Here is a 19,442-nt window from a genome sequence, read left to right as displayed (position 1 = left end):
GGATGGGAAACTACCAGGAATTACCATCTTGTAGGCTAGACTGGGAAGTCTAAAAACCATTCTGGAAGAAGGCAATGGCAAATCACTTCCCTATTATGCCAAGAAAACTACATAGACATATCCACAATGTGTCAGGCCCAGCCCAAGAATAACAGGGAAACAGTCCAGCCAAGTTCAGTTCTTTTATTGCTTATACCATATAGATAGAATCTTGCCAGACTAAATCTGTACTACTCTAACCTAGTGGATATACCCTGGGAGATTCTAGAGAAGGGCTGTCTTAAATCTCTTCCTCTTCCCGCGCTCCTGCTCTGGACTGTGCTGCCTCTTGTCTCCCCCCCCCCCCCTCCTAGAATGTGCTCTCTCCTTCCTGAAAACCTGGTGCTCTATTGCATTCCATAACACAACATTATCAGGAGTCAAATGTGGCTTGAGAAGTTCTTACACTGAGATTCACCATTTCTGACTGAAAGGCAATGTATAAATCCAATATATATAAAACAGCTGGAACAGATCAGTGGCAGCTATGATATACCTGGCTTAAAATGTCCTTACATATCACTTCCACTGGTGTCCAAACCCGACAAATTTATTACTCTTCAAGAGTTCTTTTTCCTCATTACTATAGGGTTTGAATAGTTCAGTCAAAACAAAATGGCTGCCAAATGCGATGCTATTTTTAAATCTTGTAGTAAGATCAAGAAGTGTTAATTTCTCATTTGTATTAACCAGTAAGATATAAATGACTTGCCCCAAAAATATTCCTCTTCCTTTTTGTCTTTTGATGGGAAATCAGACAAACATATCATACTGGATGAAATTCATTTTTGTTTTAAAAAAAGAAGTAATAATTTCACAAACACAATAACAGGGAAAATGGTACTTCACTAAAGCACCTATTGGATGCCTTCACACAGGGACATCCACTGGAATTGAGCTATATGTCTTATTAGATAATATTCATTTACATGCATTTATATCCTACTTTCCTTCTAAGGAGCTCAAGGTAATGTACACACAGTTGCTCTCAATAATCCTGTGAGGATGGGGTGAGAGAAAGTGATTGACTGAGTGTTGTGGTGGGGTAGAGATTTCAACTTCTCTTTTATTCCAGGTCAGTACATTACCACTAGTACTTGAATTCTAGTTCTCTTCTTAGCCAAAGAGCTTTGGTTGGACTCCCCAAGCTGGACTATAGGCCATTTTAAGACACTGGGAAGCAGAGGGACAGAATATTAATTTCAATCTGCTCAGAGCTCTGCCTATAGCAATATAGTGTTTTCTCTTCATTAGTTTTTGCACATTGAAGAAAATGGCCCAGCACACAGGAGAATATGGGGAAATCCAAAGTACTGACATAACTCTTGAGGTTATATTTCAACTGAGTGATTTTATTGTCTTAATTACAAAGACTGAATCATGTTTTGGGTGGGCCTTCCTTCATGAGTGCGGTCCAGAATCATTGCCTTCTCAGCCAACCCTGTTTTTTCTTAGACTCAGACAGATCAAAACCATTCACTGTGGTGGAACTGTGATGGCAATCAACATGTTTTGGGTGAACCATGGACCAGCCTTGCAGTTGAGTGACTGCAAGGCAGACAGAGGGATCATTTTTTAATTTGGCAAAAGGAGGAGCAACACCGAGCAAAGATTAACATGTTGAAGTCTATTATCTCCTCTGAACTTAAGGTTTTGAGGAAGTTAGAGAGAAATACTGCAGTCTAATGTTTTCAGGCATGCTTAGAAAAAATATATATTCATGGCTGTAGTTCTCAAATATTTTGACTTGGTCACTCAGGCTAAATTCCTTTCTCTTTGACAGTGGAAACACTTGAGTGAAGGGGGCTTGGGAAGAAACTGCAAACTCAAGATTGAATTCTGAGTGAAACACTGCAGCATGTTCAAGAAGGACCTCCCAGTTTCTTCCTAGTCCTTTCCAAATAACGCTGGGGATTCTTGAGAATTTGTTTGGGTTCTTCATGTTTTTTGCCCCTTACCTGTCCCTAAATGTCTGTTCCCATTTCCTTACAGCAGAAGATATTTTTCTGTAGTGGCAGTTGTACTGTCTACTAAATCCACTGTTTATTGGAGGGTCATTGTGGATTACTGGTGTATATTGCAGCCATATAAATGAGGGCAAATGTCTTCATTTAAGTTCAGAACTGATGCCAGCAATATATACTGCTAGAAGCCTGCTAAAGGCCCATCATCTGTCGGAGGGGTTGCTCTGCTACTGATTGTTACTGTCATGTTGCATGCAAGAAGTAACAACAGGGACTTCTCTAGATCAGCTTTCCCCAATATGGGGTCCTCCACAGGTGCAAGAACTACAGCTCCCCTGTTCCCAAACATTAAAAGGCTAGACTAGGTAGAGCACCACCCATCAGTTTCTTAACAGGTGTGTGTGTGTGTGTGTGTGTGTGTGAGAGAGAGAGAGAGAGAGAGAGAGAGAGAGAGAGAGAATCCTATTTTTGGCAGAGTATCATAAGCATCAAATTGCTCAGAAGCCTCCAAACCTAAAGTACCCTATAAGTAAGGCAACAAAAGATGGAAGGAGTGGATAGTAAGGAAATCCAGCTAAAGGGAGTTGTAGCTGGGCTTGACCTGGGTATGTTGAGTTTTGCAGAAAGCCAGGGAGATGGCTTTAGAGAAGGAACTCAGGGGCCATTAGGGAGAACCCAGGTGCAGAAGAAACATGTGTTAAGTCCAGAGGGGTGAGACAGTGTTATGAGAAACCCCCCTCTGGGGAGAGAATTGTACTTTCAGACTTGCAAGATTCTGTTAATGTAGCCTTATAATAAAGTAGAATTAGCTCATCTGGGTGTGTTTCCTATCTGGTCTACCTGGTAATGCTGACAGGCAGGAAGGGAAGACACGGACAGATGTGCAAGACTGATGTCAGCCCTTCAAGGTAAACCAGATCAGGAAACAGGGAGTTCTCCTCCAAGGTAATCTCCCTGGCTCTCTATACCCTGTTTCCTGATCTGGTCTACTTTTCAGGACTCACATGTCAGCCTTGCAAGGTAGTCCAGACAAGAAGCGCACACAGAAGTACTAGCTCTAACTTTATTGTAAGGTTACATTAACAGAATCTTGCAAGTCTCAAAGTACATCTTGCAAGTACAAAGTACAAAAAACCCAGGAGGATCCCTTCTGAGATGTTTGGCACACCCCCATTCCTTCTACAGGCTCAGCTGCCTCTTATCTGACCATTGCCTAGTCTGCAGCTCTTCCTCCTGTCTCCAAAGGTCATTCCCACAGACCATTACATCACATCAGTCTTGCAAGTGTGTCCATGTCTCCCTTCCCTTCCTTTTAGATCCCAGAGAATCAGTGGTGATGGGACTAGTCTGAGACTCTTCGTAACACTTTTCCACCTCTCTGGCCTTAATGCACGTTTCTTCTGCACGTGGTGTTTCCCGAACAGCCTCTGGATTCCTTCTCCCTGTCTCTCTACAAGTCCTGACAAGGTTTTTTTTCCTCACTGCAGGTTGGGGTCTGTGTGCAGCTAAAGCTCAGTATCCCATTGCTGACATGGTGAAAATGCTGAACGAACAAGGAAAGAAAGTCAGGCAAGTAAACCCCAGTGTTGATAAAATCAAATTATATTGGTTTGTACTCATTTATATTTTGATTTAACTATTGATTTCTTATTTATTGATTTCTTATTTATTGATTTCTTATTGATTTATTGATTTATCTATCTATCCATCCATCCATCCGGTACAGTATATTTCAACTGTATCGTTTAATCGTTTGGTTGCAAAGCATTTTGAGCCTTTCTTCAGTGGTATGCAGATAGAGTAAATAAATAAAAGTTAATTCTCTCTTTGAGTTGTGTGGGATTACAGTTGTTGTCACTGGCCTCTTAGTGCCAGTATTCTACAGTGAGAATGTTTTCCAAAAAGTCCCCAACAACTTGCTGAATCAAGGGACTCTTTCAAGAAAAAGCGATATATTGTTTTTATTGCCCATCATAGATGGCAGGGGCTATAGCCAAGATGCTTATGAGAGAGCCAACACATATGATACTTGAATTATTTATTAAATGTATATCCCACATTTTCACTGTTTTTAACAATACCACACCCTAGAAAGCCAAACCATACTCTCGGAACTTTTCTTCTGTCTTTTTTTTTTTTTTTTTTTTTGGCCCTTTTGAGTCAGTGTTGACTCCTGGTGATTGCCTGGATAAGTCTCAGCAGCTTTCTTGGCAAGATTTCAGAAATGGTTTGCCATTGCCTTCTTCCTAGGGCTGAGAGAGAGTGACCGGCCCAAGGTCACTCAGCTGGCTTTGTCTCCTGGTTTCTAGCCTGGGGCCTTCACCACTACACCAAACCAGCCCTCTTTCCCCTGCTTAGAAGAGAGAAGATGTAACATCTCTCCCCTTCTTGAGCCGCTTGTCTGATTCAGACCATTGCTCTCCCTCCCCCCCGCCCCAGTCCCTAGACCTGTTGCTTGTTACACACCAGTTGCTGAAACATCTCTACAGAGTCATGAAGTCTGGTATTAAAGAACGGGCTTGTAACTTGCTTTCTCCAACCTGCCTTGCAAGGCTGTAAGAAACAAACCACTCCAACCGTTTGTCTTCTCTTTCATATTAATCTTTCCCTTGTGCCCTTATGACACACTTGCAGCGGTTGGCTTCGTCTGGAGGCAAATGAGCGTTCAGCCCAGCCGCCATTCATTTGCACTACACAGCCAACTTTTATCAGTTCTTCTTTATTAGTTCGGCATTTCTTGTATGCAAAGCAGACTATTTTCTGTTTTGGTTTCAGGTTTGGCATCCATCCAGTTGCAGGCCGAATGCCAGGCCAGCTAAATGTCCTCCTGGCAGAAGCTGGTGTGCCATATGATGTTGTCTTGGAAATGGATGAAATAAATGAAGATTTTCCAGGTAAGGGATAAGGAGTGGAATGAGGAGAATGAAAAATCCAACAAAACCATGGCTTAGTGTTTGCATTTCAATCATCCAAGGACATTAATTTTTGTCTGCTTTTGAAGTTAGGCCAAGGAACGATGATGCGATCATCAACAAATGTTGGCTTTTATACCCAGAAATGAAAGAGAAGATATGGTGTTTTCTTCAGGTAGCAAAATGTCTTTAATTGTATCTGCAGCTCCAGTAATTGTGGAACTGATATTGCTATATGAGAAATTACACACTCCTCTTGCCCCCGCTGGTGACTTCTCCTTCTCCTGGCATCATCTCCTAGGCAATCTGTGCCCCTATTTGCTCTTAGCCCCTCATGCAAATGGCTGGCAAATAAACTCAGTTTCTGCCTATTTGATCATGCTAATAACCCCACACTAGGAATTGGCACATACAGTAGGAACTCCTTCCAGCCTGAATCAGCTGCACACCTGAAACAATCTCCTGGATGGAAGCATCTGTTTTTTTCAGTCCTCTGAGAATGACAGTGGGCCACTTTCTAAACATTGGATGCTAGAAGCACTTTTGTTCCAAAGCCTCTTTTCTCATCTGACTTCAGAGGTGGTCTGTTTTCTCAGGCAGTCTATCAGAAGATGAGGCAATTGTCTTTGACATCTCTTTGGGAGGTCAAGTTTTATGACTCAGTGAGGGAAGGATAATGGTCCTGGATCAGAAATAAATTTTCAAATTAACATTACAGCTATGAATTCAGCAGCTTAGGCCTGTCAAGCTGATATGCCAGCATGGAATCTCTCCAAACTGCAGAGCAGCAGAATTAAGATGGAACAAATTCATATGAAATCACATGAAATCTACAGGTTTCAAGCAGGCATCTGCTCCATACCAAGCATATGTGCATGGGAAACAGAATGAGAGAGAGAGAGAGAGAGAGAGAGCGGGGATCAATGCTTTACACATAAAGAGGATTTTCTAGCTGCTGGGTTAATATTCACCTTAGCTAATATAGGACTGAGGAGATCCACGGTCAGAATCACCACTCAATCTTAAGCCCAGTTGCTTTTACTGAGCTTAGCCTGAGCTGTTGTGAAGATAAAATGAAGTGGGATAACTTAGTCACTTTGGGGAAAGATAAGTTAGGTCATAAATGAGGATTAGGAAGTTAGGAATGGCATTATTGGGTTTGTTCTGAACCTTACTTTGCTAGTGGTCTATGTAGCGCACTCTAACGGTACGTTCTGATACCCAGTGGCTGGTTCAGCACAAAGATTATTTTGCATAGATCTTCTCATGAGTAGAGAAAAAGTATTCCAAGCCATGTTTTCTGCTGAAGTATAGTACCATAAGGAGCAGACAAAAGAAACTGAAAACCACCCAGCTGGTTCACCATATTTAGAGTGTTTTCCATCTTTCCTTTACAATCTTGGAAATAATGTTAGAGCTTCCCCAGTTTAGATTTTTTTATTTGTACTTATCACACCCTTGGATTTTGAAGCTTTTGTCTTCCTTTGGCAAGGAGTTTTTCTTCTTACTTTCAGACACAGATCTGACGTTGGTCATTGGTGCTAACGATACTGTGAACTCTGCAGCCCAGGAAGATCCCAACTCAATTATTGCAGGCATGCCTGTATTGGAGGTTTGGAAATCTAAGCAAGTAAGTTACAACAAGAAACTGAGAACACTAGGTTGTGACTGTTCCTTCCTTAGAGCAAAGAATACCTAACATGCAATACAAATAGGCAGGGATCTTTTCTCCCAAATATGAAAATGTTGTCTTCACCGCAGTGCAAGCTATTACTATGGTACTTGTTTTGATGTCATCAAATCCTCCAATGGCCACAAGGTACAAGTTCTCTGGGAGAGGGGATTATTCTAGCATTTCAGTGGGTAAGGGATAGCACAACCGAACGTATGCAAGTTCACTGTGACACTATCTTGGCAGTATAGTCAACAGTCATTTTGGCTAGGAGACGATGAGAGTTGAACTCCAAGACCTCAGAAAAACACCCAGTTGACAAGCTTGGTAAGGGTAGTATGGTGAGAATGTTTGATAAGACAATAATATAAAAGCAGGATGTTCTTCTATCTGTTGCTGGAGACATCTGGAGAGCTCTCCAGAGGATTTGCCAGTATAATAAGCAAGATTCTGCATTTGACAGCAGTGTAGGCTGACCCACCTGGGCTCTGCTTATGCCCTTATGACTCTGGTAGTGGCCTTTTGCTAGGTAGTAGAATCTAAAATGAAATGAAAGCCAGTTTGGTGTAGTAGTGAAGGCATCAAGCTACAAACTGGGAGACCGTGAGTTCTAGTCCTGCTGAGGCACAAAGCCAGCTGGGTGGCCTTGGGCCAATCCCTCTCTCTCAGCCCTAGGAAGCAGGCAATGGCAAACCACTTCTGAAAAACCTTGCCAGGAAAACTGCAGGGACTTGTTCAGGCAATCTCCGAGAATCAGACATGTTTGAACAGATTTTTTAAAAAACTGAAATACTGTATTTTTAGAATGTAAGCAATGAGGAAGGATTGAGGGGATGGAATAGGCTTAGTCTTGAAAAAAGAAGACTGATGGGGGATAGGAGAGCATTGTTCAAATATCAGAAAGAGAGTTGGAAGAAGATGAAGGCTGCTCTTGATCATTTCAGTGGGTAGGGCATAGAATAATGCAGTTACACTGCAGGAAGGCAGGTTCAGGTTGAATATTAGGAAAAAATTCCTAACGGTAAGAGAATTTCAGCAGTGGAACCAATTACCAAACCCATCTGTCTGGAATGATTTAAGTGACATTAATTTAATTTCTGCACTGAGCAGGAGTTTAGACTCAGCCTAATGGTCTCTTCCAACCTTATGATTTTATGATACTATTTGTGAATTTCTGTTTCATACTTACCCCAGTTAACAATCTACAGACTTCTATCAAGAGTATTTTCTGCATATGCTTGTGGTGGTGTTGGTAGAAAACAGCGTTTGAAGTTATACGCAGTATGCTTAAGACAGCTCATGGATACTACTGTTCAAACAAACTGTTAAGAAGGCAGACTATGTTTTTAACTCCTAGCATTTTTGAGTAAGGGCAAGAAATAGTTGAACTCACTCTTATTATCTCATTTGGTTTCTGCACTAGGTCATTGTCATGAAGCGCACTCTGGGAGTTGGGTATGCTGCAGTTGACAACCCCATTTTTTACAAGCCAAACACTTCAATGTTGCTTGGAGATGCAAAGAAAACCTGTGATGCTTTACAAGGCAAAATTCGGGAATCTTACAGCCATTAGTGCTTCCAGGCAGGATGAGCATAAAAGTCTAGGACATCATCCAGTGACAAAGTATTATTACGTACCTTTAATTTGGCTGTGTTTATTGAAGACCTTGAAATCAGTGGAACTTAAGAGAGTAACTCCAACTCACTGGTGCCCATTGTTTGTAATCCTTTGAAAATGGACATCTCTTATGTATATACAATGTCAGAAGGATAAATAGAATTTAATATTTTGGATTATGTGAGAAATGAGCGGCTTCTGTGTCTTTATATGGATGAAAATTATCTCTGTCATTTCTATCTATCATCTCTCTCTCTCTCTCATCTATCTCTACCTACCTACCTACCTACCCACACACCCAACTTGTTTCTCTAACATTGCTATTACATTTTCAACTTTTAAAATAAATGAGACAAGTGGTAATTTCTGGGTCAGATGTCCTCTGGAGGGGACATTCTATCACCAAATGGAGGGATCTTGTGGTGGAAATGGTGGCTATGGATCTAGGCTTTGACTGCAGTCTGTTCTTGGTTGTAACAGTGATCGCTTGCGAGGACTAAGTGGCAGAATGGTCAAAGGACAGCAATGTGGGCAACTTCCAGCAGAGGAGGAACCTGGAGAAGAGAGATTTGGGAAGTGCAGGTGGAAGGAGAGGTCTGAGGGAGCCTCAGAGTCTAAGCCTGGAATATTTCCCATTAGGAAGACAGGTTAGGAATAATTTTAAGACGGGGTTAGGCTTGTACTGATGGGATGAAGGCAATTTGTGGTAATAAGTGAACGTGTTTCAAAACCAGTTTTTAAAAGTTATTTAATAAAAGTCCCTTTGTTCCTATGTCAACCATGGATCTGTGCTATATTTCCTCCACTTGATAACGTCACCTTAGGGGTTTGAAGAATTTACAGAGCAGTGGAAAAAAGAAGGTAATAAAGGAAAAGACTCCCACAGGAGGGACACAGCTTGGTCTGCAGTTTGGCGCTCCGTATTCAAATCTGCTTTTCAGCAGAACATGGACTGCCGGAGTGAGCAGGGCACAGCCTGAATTTAGAGAAATCTGAACACTCAGTGGGTGAATGAAACTTACAAATTTAATGACATCAATATCCTGGGCTGGGCACCAAATCTCTCTTCTCTTCCACTTTTCCCCTCTGCCCTTTTCCCTTCCAATTTTTAAAACAGCTTTTGACATTAGGAAAAGTACAAGCACTTGGCATTCCCTATGTGATTATTCCTATCTGCGCCTTCAAAGATGCTGTTCTGAATTTCGGAACTTGATTGGTACTGGGGATTAAATTAAAACCCTAACATCAGTTCAAAATTTGTTTATATAAGTGGTTTCTCTGGGTCTACTTTTCAATAGTTTACAAATGTTTCAAGGAAATAAGATCTGGAAGATACTGTGAATGTCTTTCAGGGTTAGATTATTGTAACACATGGGGGAAGACAGTTCCTTTTGTGTGCAGTTGTGGTAAGAGTGGGAATGTTCCTTTTTAAGCAAAGTCCAGCAATCTTCAACAAGTGACTTTGCTAGGAAGAATTCAAAGTGTCCTTGTTTAGCAACACACAGAGATGAAACTCTCAAGGAGACTCAGAATCCATACACTGGAAGTGGTACTAATCATTGCACAAAGCCACGATGCCCTTCTCTTGACGGTAGAAATAGAAGCAGTAGTAATAAATAATAATAGAACTATGGACAATAAAAGCATTTGTTTTGGTTTATTAAACAGATGACTCCTAGAGATTTTTATTGTTTGAATCATTACTTATATAGATTTGTAGAACATTTGTGATTTAAGATGTACGCTCCATCATCTAATGAGCTTTCAGGTAGCTTCTGTGCCTGCCCAATTGTAGCCAGGTTTACACACTGGAGTGAGGAAGAGGCACTGCATATTCTGCCTTGAACTTCTGAAACTGCTATTTTGCTGCAGGTCACAGTCTTAGGACCAAATGATATGCTCTGTGTGCAAAGAAAGCATAAGGACCAATTCCTATGGTGGCTCATTTGCCTAAATGAGATAGAAGCTTAGAAAGGACTCTAATACCTAGGAGTGCTAAGCAAGATAGCTCAATGTGCCTTCCAGATATCAGGGATGGGCAATCTGTGAGCTTTAATAGGACTGCCAATTTGTGATGGCACAAGTTTCGTTTGTTTTTTTAAGAGTAAGCATTAAAATAGGTGCCTTAATCCTCCATAAATTGTAAGGCACTTATTTAAAAACTCCCCCCCACACACAAAAAGTAAGTGAGGAAATTCCAGTCATGACCCTTGTAGGTTTGGAAACACCCTCCCCCACCTCCAGCAACTGACCTACCTCTGCTGTAGAAATGTCACCTTTCTCTGAAGTGTGCTATGCGGCAAAAATAAGGAAGCACTTTGAACAAGAGATGTTCGTGCTTTAGAAGGAAACCTTTGTTCAGATATATAATGGTCAGTAGAGGAACCTAAGTTTTGTAACCTTATTTAAGCAAATTGGCAGCTTAATTCAGTCCCAATCATATTTACTATTAGTATTCTGCTGAACATATTAGTCTGGCTTCCCTTTGGGGACCGGATTGGGATGTGGAATGAAATAATCGTTCTAGTCATTTTTAATAGGTAGTAAAATCACTAAGACAAAGTCTTCCTTGATAGTCCAAAGGACATCCCTACATAATGAAACTCACGAATGAAGTTTTGGCTATCTTTAAATACAGACTCCAAGCTGGCATTTTTGCTGTTCAATACAACTGGAAAACGTTTCTATTTAGAGGCTGCAAGTCAAGGTCTGTTTCTGACAGCCTTCCCTTATTAGTTTAAGATTTGCCTGAAAAAGTTTGGATTTAGGATTAAATTTATGGGACAGTAACTATAAGCATTCTATCCTCTAAGTCAGTTTGAGGAACTCAAATCTTAATTAGTATTACAGGACCAAGTGTAATGGATCATAATTTCTTTTTGTATCTTACATGAGGAACACTTCACTTTTTTCCTGCAGAATCCTTGGCGTTTCTGATCAGCTTGTACATAAATGAGAAGAAAAAGAGCAAATTGTCATATTGTCCATCATATTTTTCTTTTAAGACCTCCTTGTGATAGTCTACTAGAAAATAATAAATTGCTTCAATGGTAGAGAGGTAAGTTTCTGGTTTCCCTTTCTGATGGCGCCAAAAACAGGTTTTCCTTGATTTCAGTTCGATTTGTAGCAACCCTGCAGAGTGAAGGAAACCAAAGAAAATCATGTAGGTATTAAATTACACAAATGAGTGACAACTACTTGTAGCAAGTTGATAACAGGTTTCTCCAAAGCATTACACACAAGAAATCTCCCTGATAAGACTTGTGTAGGCAGATTTACATAGTAATTTCCATCATATTTTCAAAGTGTGGCTAGATAACTTGTCTGTTTTTCTCTAAAACTCTTTATTTCCTGAAATGCCATATAGTACTGTGTGTGAATGGAGTGAAAAAGATGTTTTAGATGCAGTGTATTAGTTTTAGAAAAGCAAAAATTTTGGGAGAAAAACAGAGCAGAAAGGAGGTATTTATTCCTGGTAACAGTTCTCCATTGGTGATGCTTGGAGAACTGCAGACCGCCTGCTGAAGAAGGAAAAAAGTTCAGGAAACACTGCTCAGCATTTCTGGTTTGAAACGATTTTTGCCATTATGTCTGCAACTGTTAGTCAAGGCTCTTATATTGTTTCAGAAGCAGCAAAGAATTGCTCCCTTGTGCATCAAGCACATAACATTTCTTAACCTAAACAAGCAGAGGACCGTTAAGACTGATTCAGGGCTCTGGAAATTGCAAATCACTATACTCAACTTGTAGGGAAGATGTCTTATCCCAGAAACCCTTCAGGACAACAGGAGATGTTAGTGTGACCAAGACAATGTTCAGTGTGCAAATACTGGATGTGCAGCCTGTAGATGGACAAGCCTCCCAGCTCCTTGCAGGAGTTCTGGGATTATACTTGCCTATCTATGGCCTTGAGTATATAATCAACCCCATTTACTAATCCCTGGGCATCAACTTCTTGATGGTCCTGTACCTAGAATAATTTCCAAGATTGATTTCCATTAATAAAAATAATACCTTGGAGCCGCTCATCTGTGATTATTTTGTTTGTCTGATTCCATGTACTGTCGATAAATATAATTTTTTTCAGTGCAGCATTTTTGCCCTTGGGCAATTTATCTTCACTCATGATGCTACTGTGGCTCGGCTCCAATTTTGCACACTTGAGCACTGGTTCTGCTGATAAGCCCTTGGTATCCATCTTACATTGTGCTTGCAAAGAGAGAGGAACGTTGCCTACTGAAACTGAATTAGGTCCAGGAAAAATAAGCGCAATCTAAAAATGGGGGGAAACAAACCTTAGTGAGATCTGTAAGCTTGGCTCTAGTTTTAAATAACTGAAAAAGCATCACCATTACAAACACGACTCATTTGTTCAGATCTGTTTATGTCTGGTAATTTCTGTCTCAAAAGCTTAGGTCAGTGTGAGCGTAAACTTTGAAGCAAAAGTTGGAAGTTCAGTTCTCACCCAGCTTCTCAGCTGGGTCTATACTGGTTTGCTTTTTACGTGGTGGTTGCCAGAACTGGTATGATACAACCCTGAAATGTTTTGAATTCTTCAAATGGGCCATATGGTAATGATATTAATTTCTGTAATGATTTCGAGGGTTCAAAACATTTCATATGCTACACTTAGTTGTAGTTGTTACAAAAACCTTGCAAGGCAAGTCAGGAGTAGTAGTATTCCCCCTTATTATAGATAAAAGGACTGAGGTGAGTAGGAGCAGCTTAACTAAGGCTACCTCAGACTAGATCTGACCCTGAGAAATTCTGATGGGGAGGTAGTTTAATCTCAGCCACGAGGCAACACTATTTTTCCCAATAAAGAACAGCTTGAATTCAACTGCTAGAAGATCTACTTTAAAATTGTGCTTCCACCATTATTTTTGAAAATAGAACTTGTGTAACATTTATTAACTACATTGTTTAAACAAATATGAGAAAATGTTAAACCCTGCAAAACTTTATTTCATCAAATAGGCTGACATGCAGGCCCATCCTCTCGCAGCACTGTCATGTTATTACTGATTATGAACATTCTCTTCCTGACATCTTGGCTTTAGGTGATCTATATAGATAGTCCTCACTTACTGACCACAATAAGGACTGACAACTCCATCGCTAATGGCATAGTTGTTAAGCACAATATCCCGTGGCCATGACTTGCGACTTCCTGCCAGCTTCCCCACTGACTTTGCTTGTTGGAAGCCGCCTATGAAGATTGCAAGTAGTGATCATGTGACCATGGGAGGCTACGGCTGTCCTAAATGTGTGCCAACGCCAGGGACACTGCAACAGCCGCGACTTCGAGGACCAGTTGTCAGTCTTGTTTTTCAGCACTGTTGTAACTTCAAATGGTAACTGAATAAGTGGTTGGTAAGTGAGGACTATCTGTATTCTAGGGGAAATTCTTGCAACTGGGGTTGTATCTCCAAAAGTAATCTGAATTAAGAAGTGGAATTCAATTCTGTGAATATAACTGGGCAACAGTAAGTCCTACTACATGGATTCCTGGACAAATACACCGATTGTCTGCTCTCATACATGCAAAACAATGCTGAACACATTGTATATTTAACAGCAGCAGTCATGGCAATGGGGAATAAAAGGTTCTCCCACTGTGCTACATATAGACAGACTCTTACTTCATGTTGCATTTCTTCATAGTCGGGAATACAAGGATATGTGTAAATGGTAACATCCTCAGATGCCAGAAGCTTGGCGTGTACAGCTGTACTTTTGCCATCCGTTTCATTGGGATGCTTAATTATGTCAATCTTCAAGGGAAGCTTAAACAAAGAACCCAGAACATACATCAAAAAGGCACCCTCAAATCCAACCATAAATATATAAATTTGCTCAATTCTGTATTCAGCTCTGGATATCAAAGTATAATACATGCATAACTTGCATTGGTTACAATTGCAATTTTCAGCAAATTAAAGAATGGGAAAGAACAGAACATGAGCAACAAAAATCACATGAAACTGAAGAATACAATCAGAAACAAGATACTATCTGAATGACTTAAATCAAAGTCTGCCTTTTATGCAAATTTGGGTAGACATCTTTTCCATCATCTTCTACACGGATGCCAAGGTTTGGACAGGAATTTTTACTAGAAAAGATGTCCAGAGTGCCACTGGGCTGCTGTGACCTCAGTTCTTCTTTTCATTATAGCAGCTTTATGGTTATGGCACTTATTGTGAAGTTTGGCACAGAAGATACCCTAATCATACTGCAAAATCTTTTTTTATGCTTCCATCCTTTATCTAGTCCATCTATTAGAGTTACTTGTTAGGAAATTCGATATATAATGTCCAAAGAACACTGCCCTCCCCCCTCAAAAATAGATCTCCTGCACTAACCTTCACAATAGGAATCTCTTCAATAGGGACAGTTTCAACTGGAACATAACATGAATAACAGTAGAACATCCTTGAGCCGTGACATCTGGGGCATTTTGATCTTCCTTGCTTTTGGGCTTTCTCAAGAATAGCCTGAGATGCTAGACACAAGTTTTCAAACGGGGTTTCTTGCAACATGGATGTGGCCGGTGAATCTTGATTTTTCAAGTACTCAGCATTTCTTTTTATTTCCCGGGTTATCTTGGTCTGCTTTTTTAATGGGAGATGAATTTAATGATAAATTTCAGTTGAATGATATCCTTGGAACTGTTAAAGATAAATAATGCAAGAATAGATTTCAAGTGTAATTTCAGGTGAGTATTCTTAGAGAGAACAGAAATCTTGAAGATTGAGATCAAGCATAATCAGACTGGGGAAAGCTGTCTTCTCCAGCAACCCTGAGCATACTGCTTAAAGAGTGGGAGGGCTGAAATTAAAAAAAAAAAGTGTGTGTCAGGGGTGAGAAATCCTAAACAGCTGAGACATGCGGGTAGAAGCCTGATCTTCTGATAGCATGTCTGGATCTAACCCAAGGACTGCACAAGTGATCTTTTCTCTACATCTGCTCTAGGTTAAGTGGTTGTAAGAATCAGTCCAATGTAAAGCTTGACAGCATAAAGCTTGGTTTTGTTTCTTTGGTTTTTTTTTAATGTTTGGTATTTCAGGATCTTAGTAATACTATTTATTAACAGAGGCTAAACTTTTATGATGAGTGTTTTGTTTTTATTTATTTTACATGCATAATATTTTATTTTATTAATTTACATATCAAATTTATATCATATACTTTATTACACGTTTATCCAGTTCGTAAGTTGTAATCTACCTAATAGTGAAGAAATATAACAATAGGAAAATGTATGAATATATAAAAATACACATACATACATAAATGTGTATATCATTAGGAACCGAGACAAAAATTATATATAATTGCAGCCATGTTTTTGGCTGCAAACACAGACCATGGAGTATTTGCTAATTTTCTTGATTTGCTTTGCCAACTTCTTGTGGTGAATAAAATGATACCTATTAAAGGCATAATAACAAGAACACTTTCGTTGTTTTTGTACAACAAGCGCCATTTCTGTTTTGCAGTGTCAGCGCTTTCTCCCCCTGAATGAGAAAATTCTGAGACAGTTTACTCTGAAAAGCTTGGCAGACAGGTGAAGAAAGTTGCTTAGATTTGGACTGAATCTTCTAACCACACAGATTCCTCAGTTCAAAAGCAGGAAGTTATTTAATCTATTATGCATTCCTGGCCTACAGATCAATTCACCTTACATTAAATGGCTAGTGGCAAAATAATGCTCAGCTACAAAGCCCAAGAGCGTTCCTTGACACCAAGTGGAAAAATGTTGCTGATAGGGAAAAGGATAAACTTTGTCTATGGTTTCCAGAAAACAGGCCTCCAAAATTAAATAAGAAATGGTGTGCACTTTGCTAACTGGAATTAAGACATGTTTTATACAACTGAATATTTCAGCCCAAATATCAATTGATATTCCTAATCTTCAAGAGAACCAAATTTAAATCTCACTTGACCATTAAGCTAAGTTGAGCACTCTTTGGCCACTCAATGCAGTCTCATATTGCACTTAAACTATGGTTTGCTTAGATAAACATAATGTATTCACTGCCCTAGGCTATCATATGTGGGCTGCCAAAATATAGACAACCAACATAGCAACAAAGATTTAGTGCTTTTCCCCAATTGTCTGGGTTCATATAACACCCTCTGCCCCAAACCATGGCTTGAATGCTACGATGGCTGGGCTCCCATCACATGTTTTGCTTGGTTTTAGCTTAGCACCAATGAGGGAAGCCAATTATCTCAGTCTCAGCTATCTCAAAGGGATATAAAGATTAAATGGAAAGTGTGTTATACTTATTTATATCACCTTGAGTGGAAAGGTTGAAAATATGGAGCCATATATAACACAATAGATTGCTGTAATATCCAGGCCAGTGTTCCTCAACCTTGGCAACTTTAAGATGTGTGGACTTCAAATCCCAGAATTCCCTAGCCAGCATGGGTGGACTTCAACTCCCAGAATTCCCCAGCCAGCATGCTGACTGGGGAATTCTGGGAGTTGAAGTCCACACATTTTAAAGTTGCGGAGGACGAGAAACACTGCTCTAGGCAATCCATCTGACACAGCACTATTCATGCTGATTGACAGTGGTTCTGTGGAGGTTCAGCTGTGGACATTTTCAACTCTCCCACCAAATGCCAAAGACTGAAGCTGGCATTTCTTTTTGCAAAGCAACACTATGCCTTTCCCGCCAGTGGGGGCTGGAAATCCTGGGACTTATATCCCTCCAAAGGACACCAGGTTGAGTTTAGTCCTCCAAAGGTCACCAAGCCTCTGCAACAAGCCCGCGCGGCTCTTCTTCTCGACAATCTTATGATTGTCTTAAGCTTACGAACCACCCCTCCCAGCACCTCTCCAAACACTACTGTAGTGCGAGTTGGTAGCAACCTCTGGGGACCCCCAGGGACCCCACGCCTGGTTCAGTGACTCAGTAAACCTGGGGGGGGGCAACCGACAACGCTCAAGGAAAGGAGGGCAGCAGCCTCCCCATTTCTCCCCGAGCCCAAGAGCACTTCCAGGGCCCGTGCCAAAGGGAAACCCACCGCCATCTTGCAAGGCAATGCCAGGGACTCCCTCCTCGGCGTTGAGAGGGCGGAGGGGGGCTATGGCAAGCACGCCTCCCCCGAGCGGACGCGGACGCTGCCTCGCAGCAGGGTCGTGTGTCTTCTCCTCCCCGCGACGAAGGGCAGGCGCGTTCCGGCTCGTGGCGCGCCCTCCGGAACTTTAGCGCCGGGGCTGGCGGGGGAAGCCCGGAAGGGTTGAGCGTGCCGGACCGCGGAGGTGGAGAGAGGCAGTTGCTAGGGAGCCTTAGCAACGGCGCGAGAAGGTCCGTTGGGCAGCCGCCGCCGACGGGATTCGGGCTTGCGAGAGCGAGAGGCGGCCCTGGTTGGAAATGGGCGAGCGGAGGCGTACCCAGGCCCTCTCCGCCTGCAGTCACTCCGCTTCCAAGGTCGGCGGCTTAATTCGAGGCTTCCCTTCGACTCCGCAGGGAGGGACGGGCAACACGTGGCTCCTGTTGGACAGCAGACTGGCGCCGTGCTGGGGCTCGTGGAAGGAGGCTGGAGGGATACCAGGGCCGAGGCTGCAAAGGGCGATTCCTCAGCCCCTGGGCTACAAAGCTTGGGCCATAATTAGTTTCGCTTCTGTTGTTTTCAGAGGGTGCACCTTGAAGGGGCTTCAAAGCTCTTTGTTCGCGGTTAGGTAGAAATACGTGTCTTCCCTCGTGGTGCTGAAGCCACGTTGCCCTGCTTGGCCCGGGTACTGAACTAGCTTGTTTTCTGGGTCTGCACGTTACACGGAACCACAGGCTGTCCAAAGCAGGGGTCTCCAAACTGTTCAATTCATTGACGCCTTCGTGAAGTTCCAGATTATATATCGACCCTCAACCATTTATTATATGAAAATAATTTAATAAATGCTACTTTAATGAATAGTACCGTGAATAATAACAACCACCACCTCGACCCCTTGGGTGCTCCTGTCGACCCTTGGGGGTCAATATTGACCACTTTGGAGAAACCTGGTCCAAAGAAACCAGTTTGCATTGCACGCCAAGACATGCCCATGGACCCAAACGTAAAACTAACCAAGCTTAATTTGTGGTGCAGATGCAGCTCCTAGATTTTTACCTGAATTGATGAAGCATGTTGTGTAAACGCAACCACAGAGTGAGATATCTCACCATTTGGTATGGAATGCATGTGCTTGTTTATGTGTGTGTGGTTTTATTTATTTATTTTTTTTGCTCTGCCAGACATACCTGAAGGGGGAAAAGTTTTTTCTGTTTAGAAACAAGTTGTTTGTTTATAAGATGAATCAAAGAGTTAAAAAAAATCTTCAGTGTAAGTAAAATAATAGCATATCCCTCAAATTAATTCAACCACCTGGCTGATTCTAGTAGTGCTAAGGATGATGATGGTAGAGGAGGAAGGTCTCATGGATCAAATCTTTAAGAGATGAGAATGACAAGTTTTTAAAATACTTTGCTGACTTTTTTTTCCTGTTTCAGAAATAACAAAGAAATGTCCTGTGTTCACATATTTATCTTAGCCATGGTATGCTGAGTATGTCTGGGCAAAATGTCATTATGTGCTTATATTATGCCAAGTGTTATGCTCAATTATACTTCGGTCTTTGATGGCAATACATGAACATAACCACATCAAAATTTATGAAAATGTCAAAGGCAATGTTTTGATCTTTGGTCTCCATTTCTGAAATTGACGGCAGCATATAATATTTCAATAAAAATAACTGGATTTCCCCCAAATAAGTCAGGAAAAAAACTGTAATATACTGTCAACATTTTGGATGATTGTGTACCTAAGATTTGAGATACAGAGGCCTGGTTTACATATAATACTAAGCCAGAATTCTTTAAACTATGGTTTGTTGAATAACCGTAATGGCCTAGTAGTTCATATTGGTGAGGTATACTCAGTAGAAGTTTTACTGTGAGAATAAAACAGGGCAAACCAAGTACAGTGGTACCTCTAGTTACGAACACCCCTCCTTACGAATTTTTCAAGATACGACCAGCTCCGGCCCCAAAAATTTACCTCTACTTGCGAACTCTGCCTCTACTTACGAACCGGATCCGCGGCCATTTTCCCTGCTGCCACGCAGTCGCGGCTTCCTGTGGGCGAGATCGCGGTAGCAAGGAGACGTTTGGTGAGGCTTGTGGTGTGTTTTGTGGCGTTTGGAAGGTTTTTGAGGTTTAAAAATAAAATGCATATGT

At 41.3% G+C, this 19,442-nt stretch overlaps 3 protein-coding genes across 7 annotated transcripts in view; 2 read left to right on the top strand and 1 right to left on the bottom strand.

Annotated features, from left to right (window-relative positions):
• The window catches only part of LOC103052898 (NAD(P) transhydrogenase, mitochondrial-like), a 52,134-nt gene extending 43,452 nt beyond the window's left edge, over window positions 1-8,682 (top strand). Inside the window, exons 19-22 of the mRNA XM_007424284.4 lie at window positions 3,491-3,572; window positions 4,779-4,897; window positions 6,430-6,545; window positions 8,011-8,682. Coding sequence (XP_007424346.2) covers window positions 3,491-3,572; window positions 4,779-4,897; window positions 6,430-6,545; window positions 8,011-8,160 — 467 coding nt within the window. The 3' untranslated portion in view covers window positions 8,161-8,682. The remainder of the gene's footprint in view (window positions 1-3,490; window positions 3,573-4,778; window positions 4,898-6,429; window positions 6,546-8,010) is intronic.
• A 1,156-nt stretch (window positions 8,683-9,838) lies between these two features.
• On the bottom strand, window positions 9,839-17,422 carry DTWD1 (DTW motif tRNA-uridine aminocarboxypropyltransferase 1). 3 transcript variants are annotated; one of them, XM_007424286.4, is made up of 5 exons: window positions 17,248-17,422; window positions 14,571-14,816; window positions 13,848-13,991; window positions 12,220-12,478; window positions 9,839-11,337 (listed from the first exon to the last, which is right to left on the bottom strand). In XM_007424286.4, the coding sequence occupies exons 1-5, from the start codon at window positions 17,251-17,253 to the stop codon at window positions 11,108-11,110; spliced, it is 885 nt and encodes a 294-aa protein (XP_007424348.1). In that variant the 5' UTR covers window positions 17,254-17,422; the 3' UTR covers window positions 9,839-11,107. The 3 variants fall into 3 exon arrangements, with proteins under 3 accessions (XP_007424348.1, XP_025019910.1, XP_007424349.1); XM_025164142.2 differs by having other exon boundaries at window positions 14,571-15,036; window positions 17,248-17,420; XM_007424287.4 differs by having other exon boundaries at window positions 14,571-14,876; window positions 17,248-17,420.
• Window positions 17,423-17,428: 6 nt separating this feature from the next.
• FAM227B (family with sequence similarity 227 member B) overlaps window positions 17,429-19,442 on the top strand; it is an 86,864-nt gene continuing 84,850 nt past the window's right edge. For 2 of the 3 annotated variants that reach the window (XM_088148582.1, XM_088148581.1), the window contains exon 1: window positions 17,470-17,654. In XM_088148582.1, the coding sequence (XP_088004708.1) occupies window positions 17,598-17,654 (57 nt within the window). In that variant the 5' untranslated portion in view covers window positions 17,470-17,597. Of the gene's footprint in view, window positions 17,655-19,442 lie in introns of all 3 variants that reach the window. The other variant, XR_015797497.1, reaches the window with a different exon arrangement.

Source organism: Python bivittatus, unplaced genomic scaffold, assembly GCF_059951505.1.
Source record: "Python bivittatus isolate LINGU-HERP-01145 unplaced genomic scaffold, Pbiv_v1 ctg000530_np1212, whole genome shotgun sequence".
NCBI lineage: Eukaryota > Metazoa > Chordata > Lepidosauria > Squamata > Pythonidae > Python > Python bivittatus.
The sequence above is the reverse complement of the archived record's forward strand: the minus strand, read 5'-3'. Positions and strand labels throughout refer to the sequence as shown.

What these genes read in the sequence shown, in the direction of transcription:
- DTWD1 (XM_007424286.4), bottom strand. An exon ending in ATGAAGAAATGCAACATGAA is followed by an intron (nt 12,479 to 13,847) that starts GTAAGAGTCTGT and finishes CCCCATTTTTAG; the next exon opens with ATTGCGCTTATTTTTCCTGG. An exon ending in CACAGATGAGCGGCTCCAAG is followed by an intron (nt 11,338 to 12,219) that starts GTATTATTTTTA and finishes TTCACTCTGCAG; the next exon opens with GGTTGCTACAAATCGAACTG.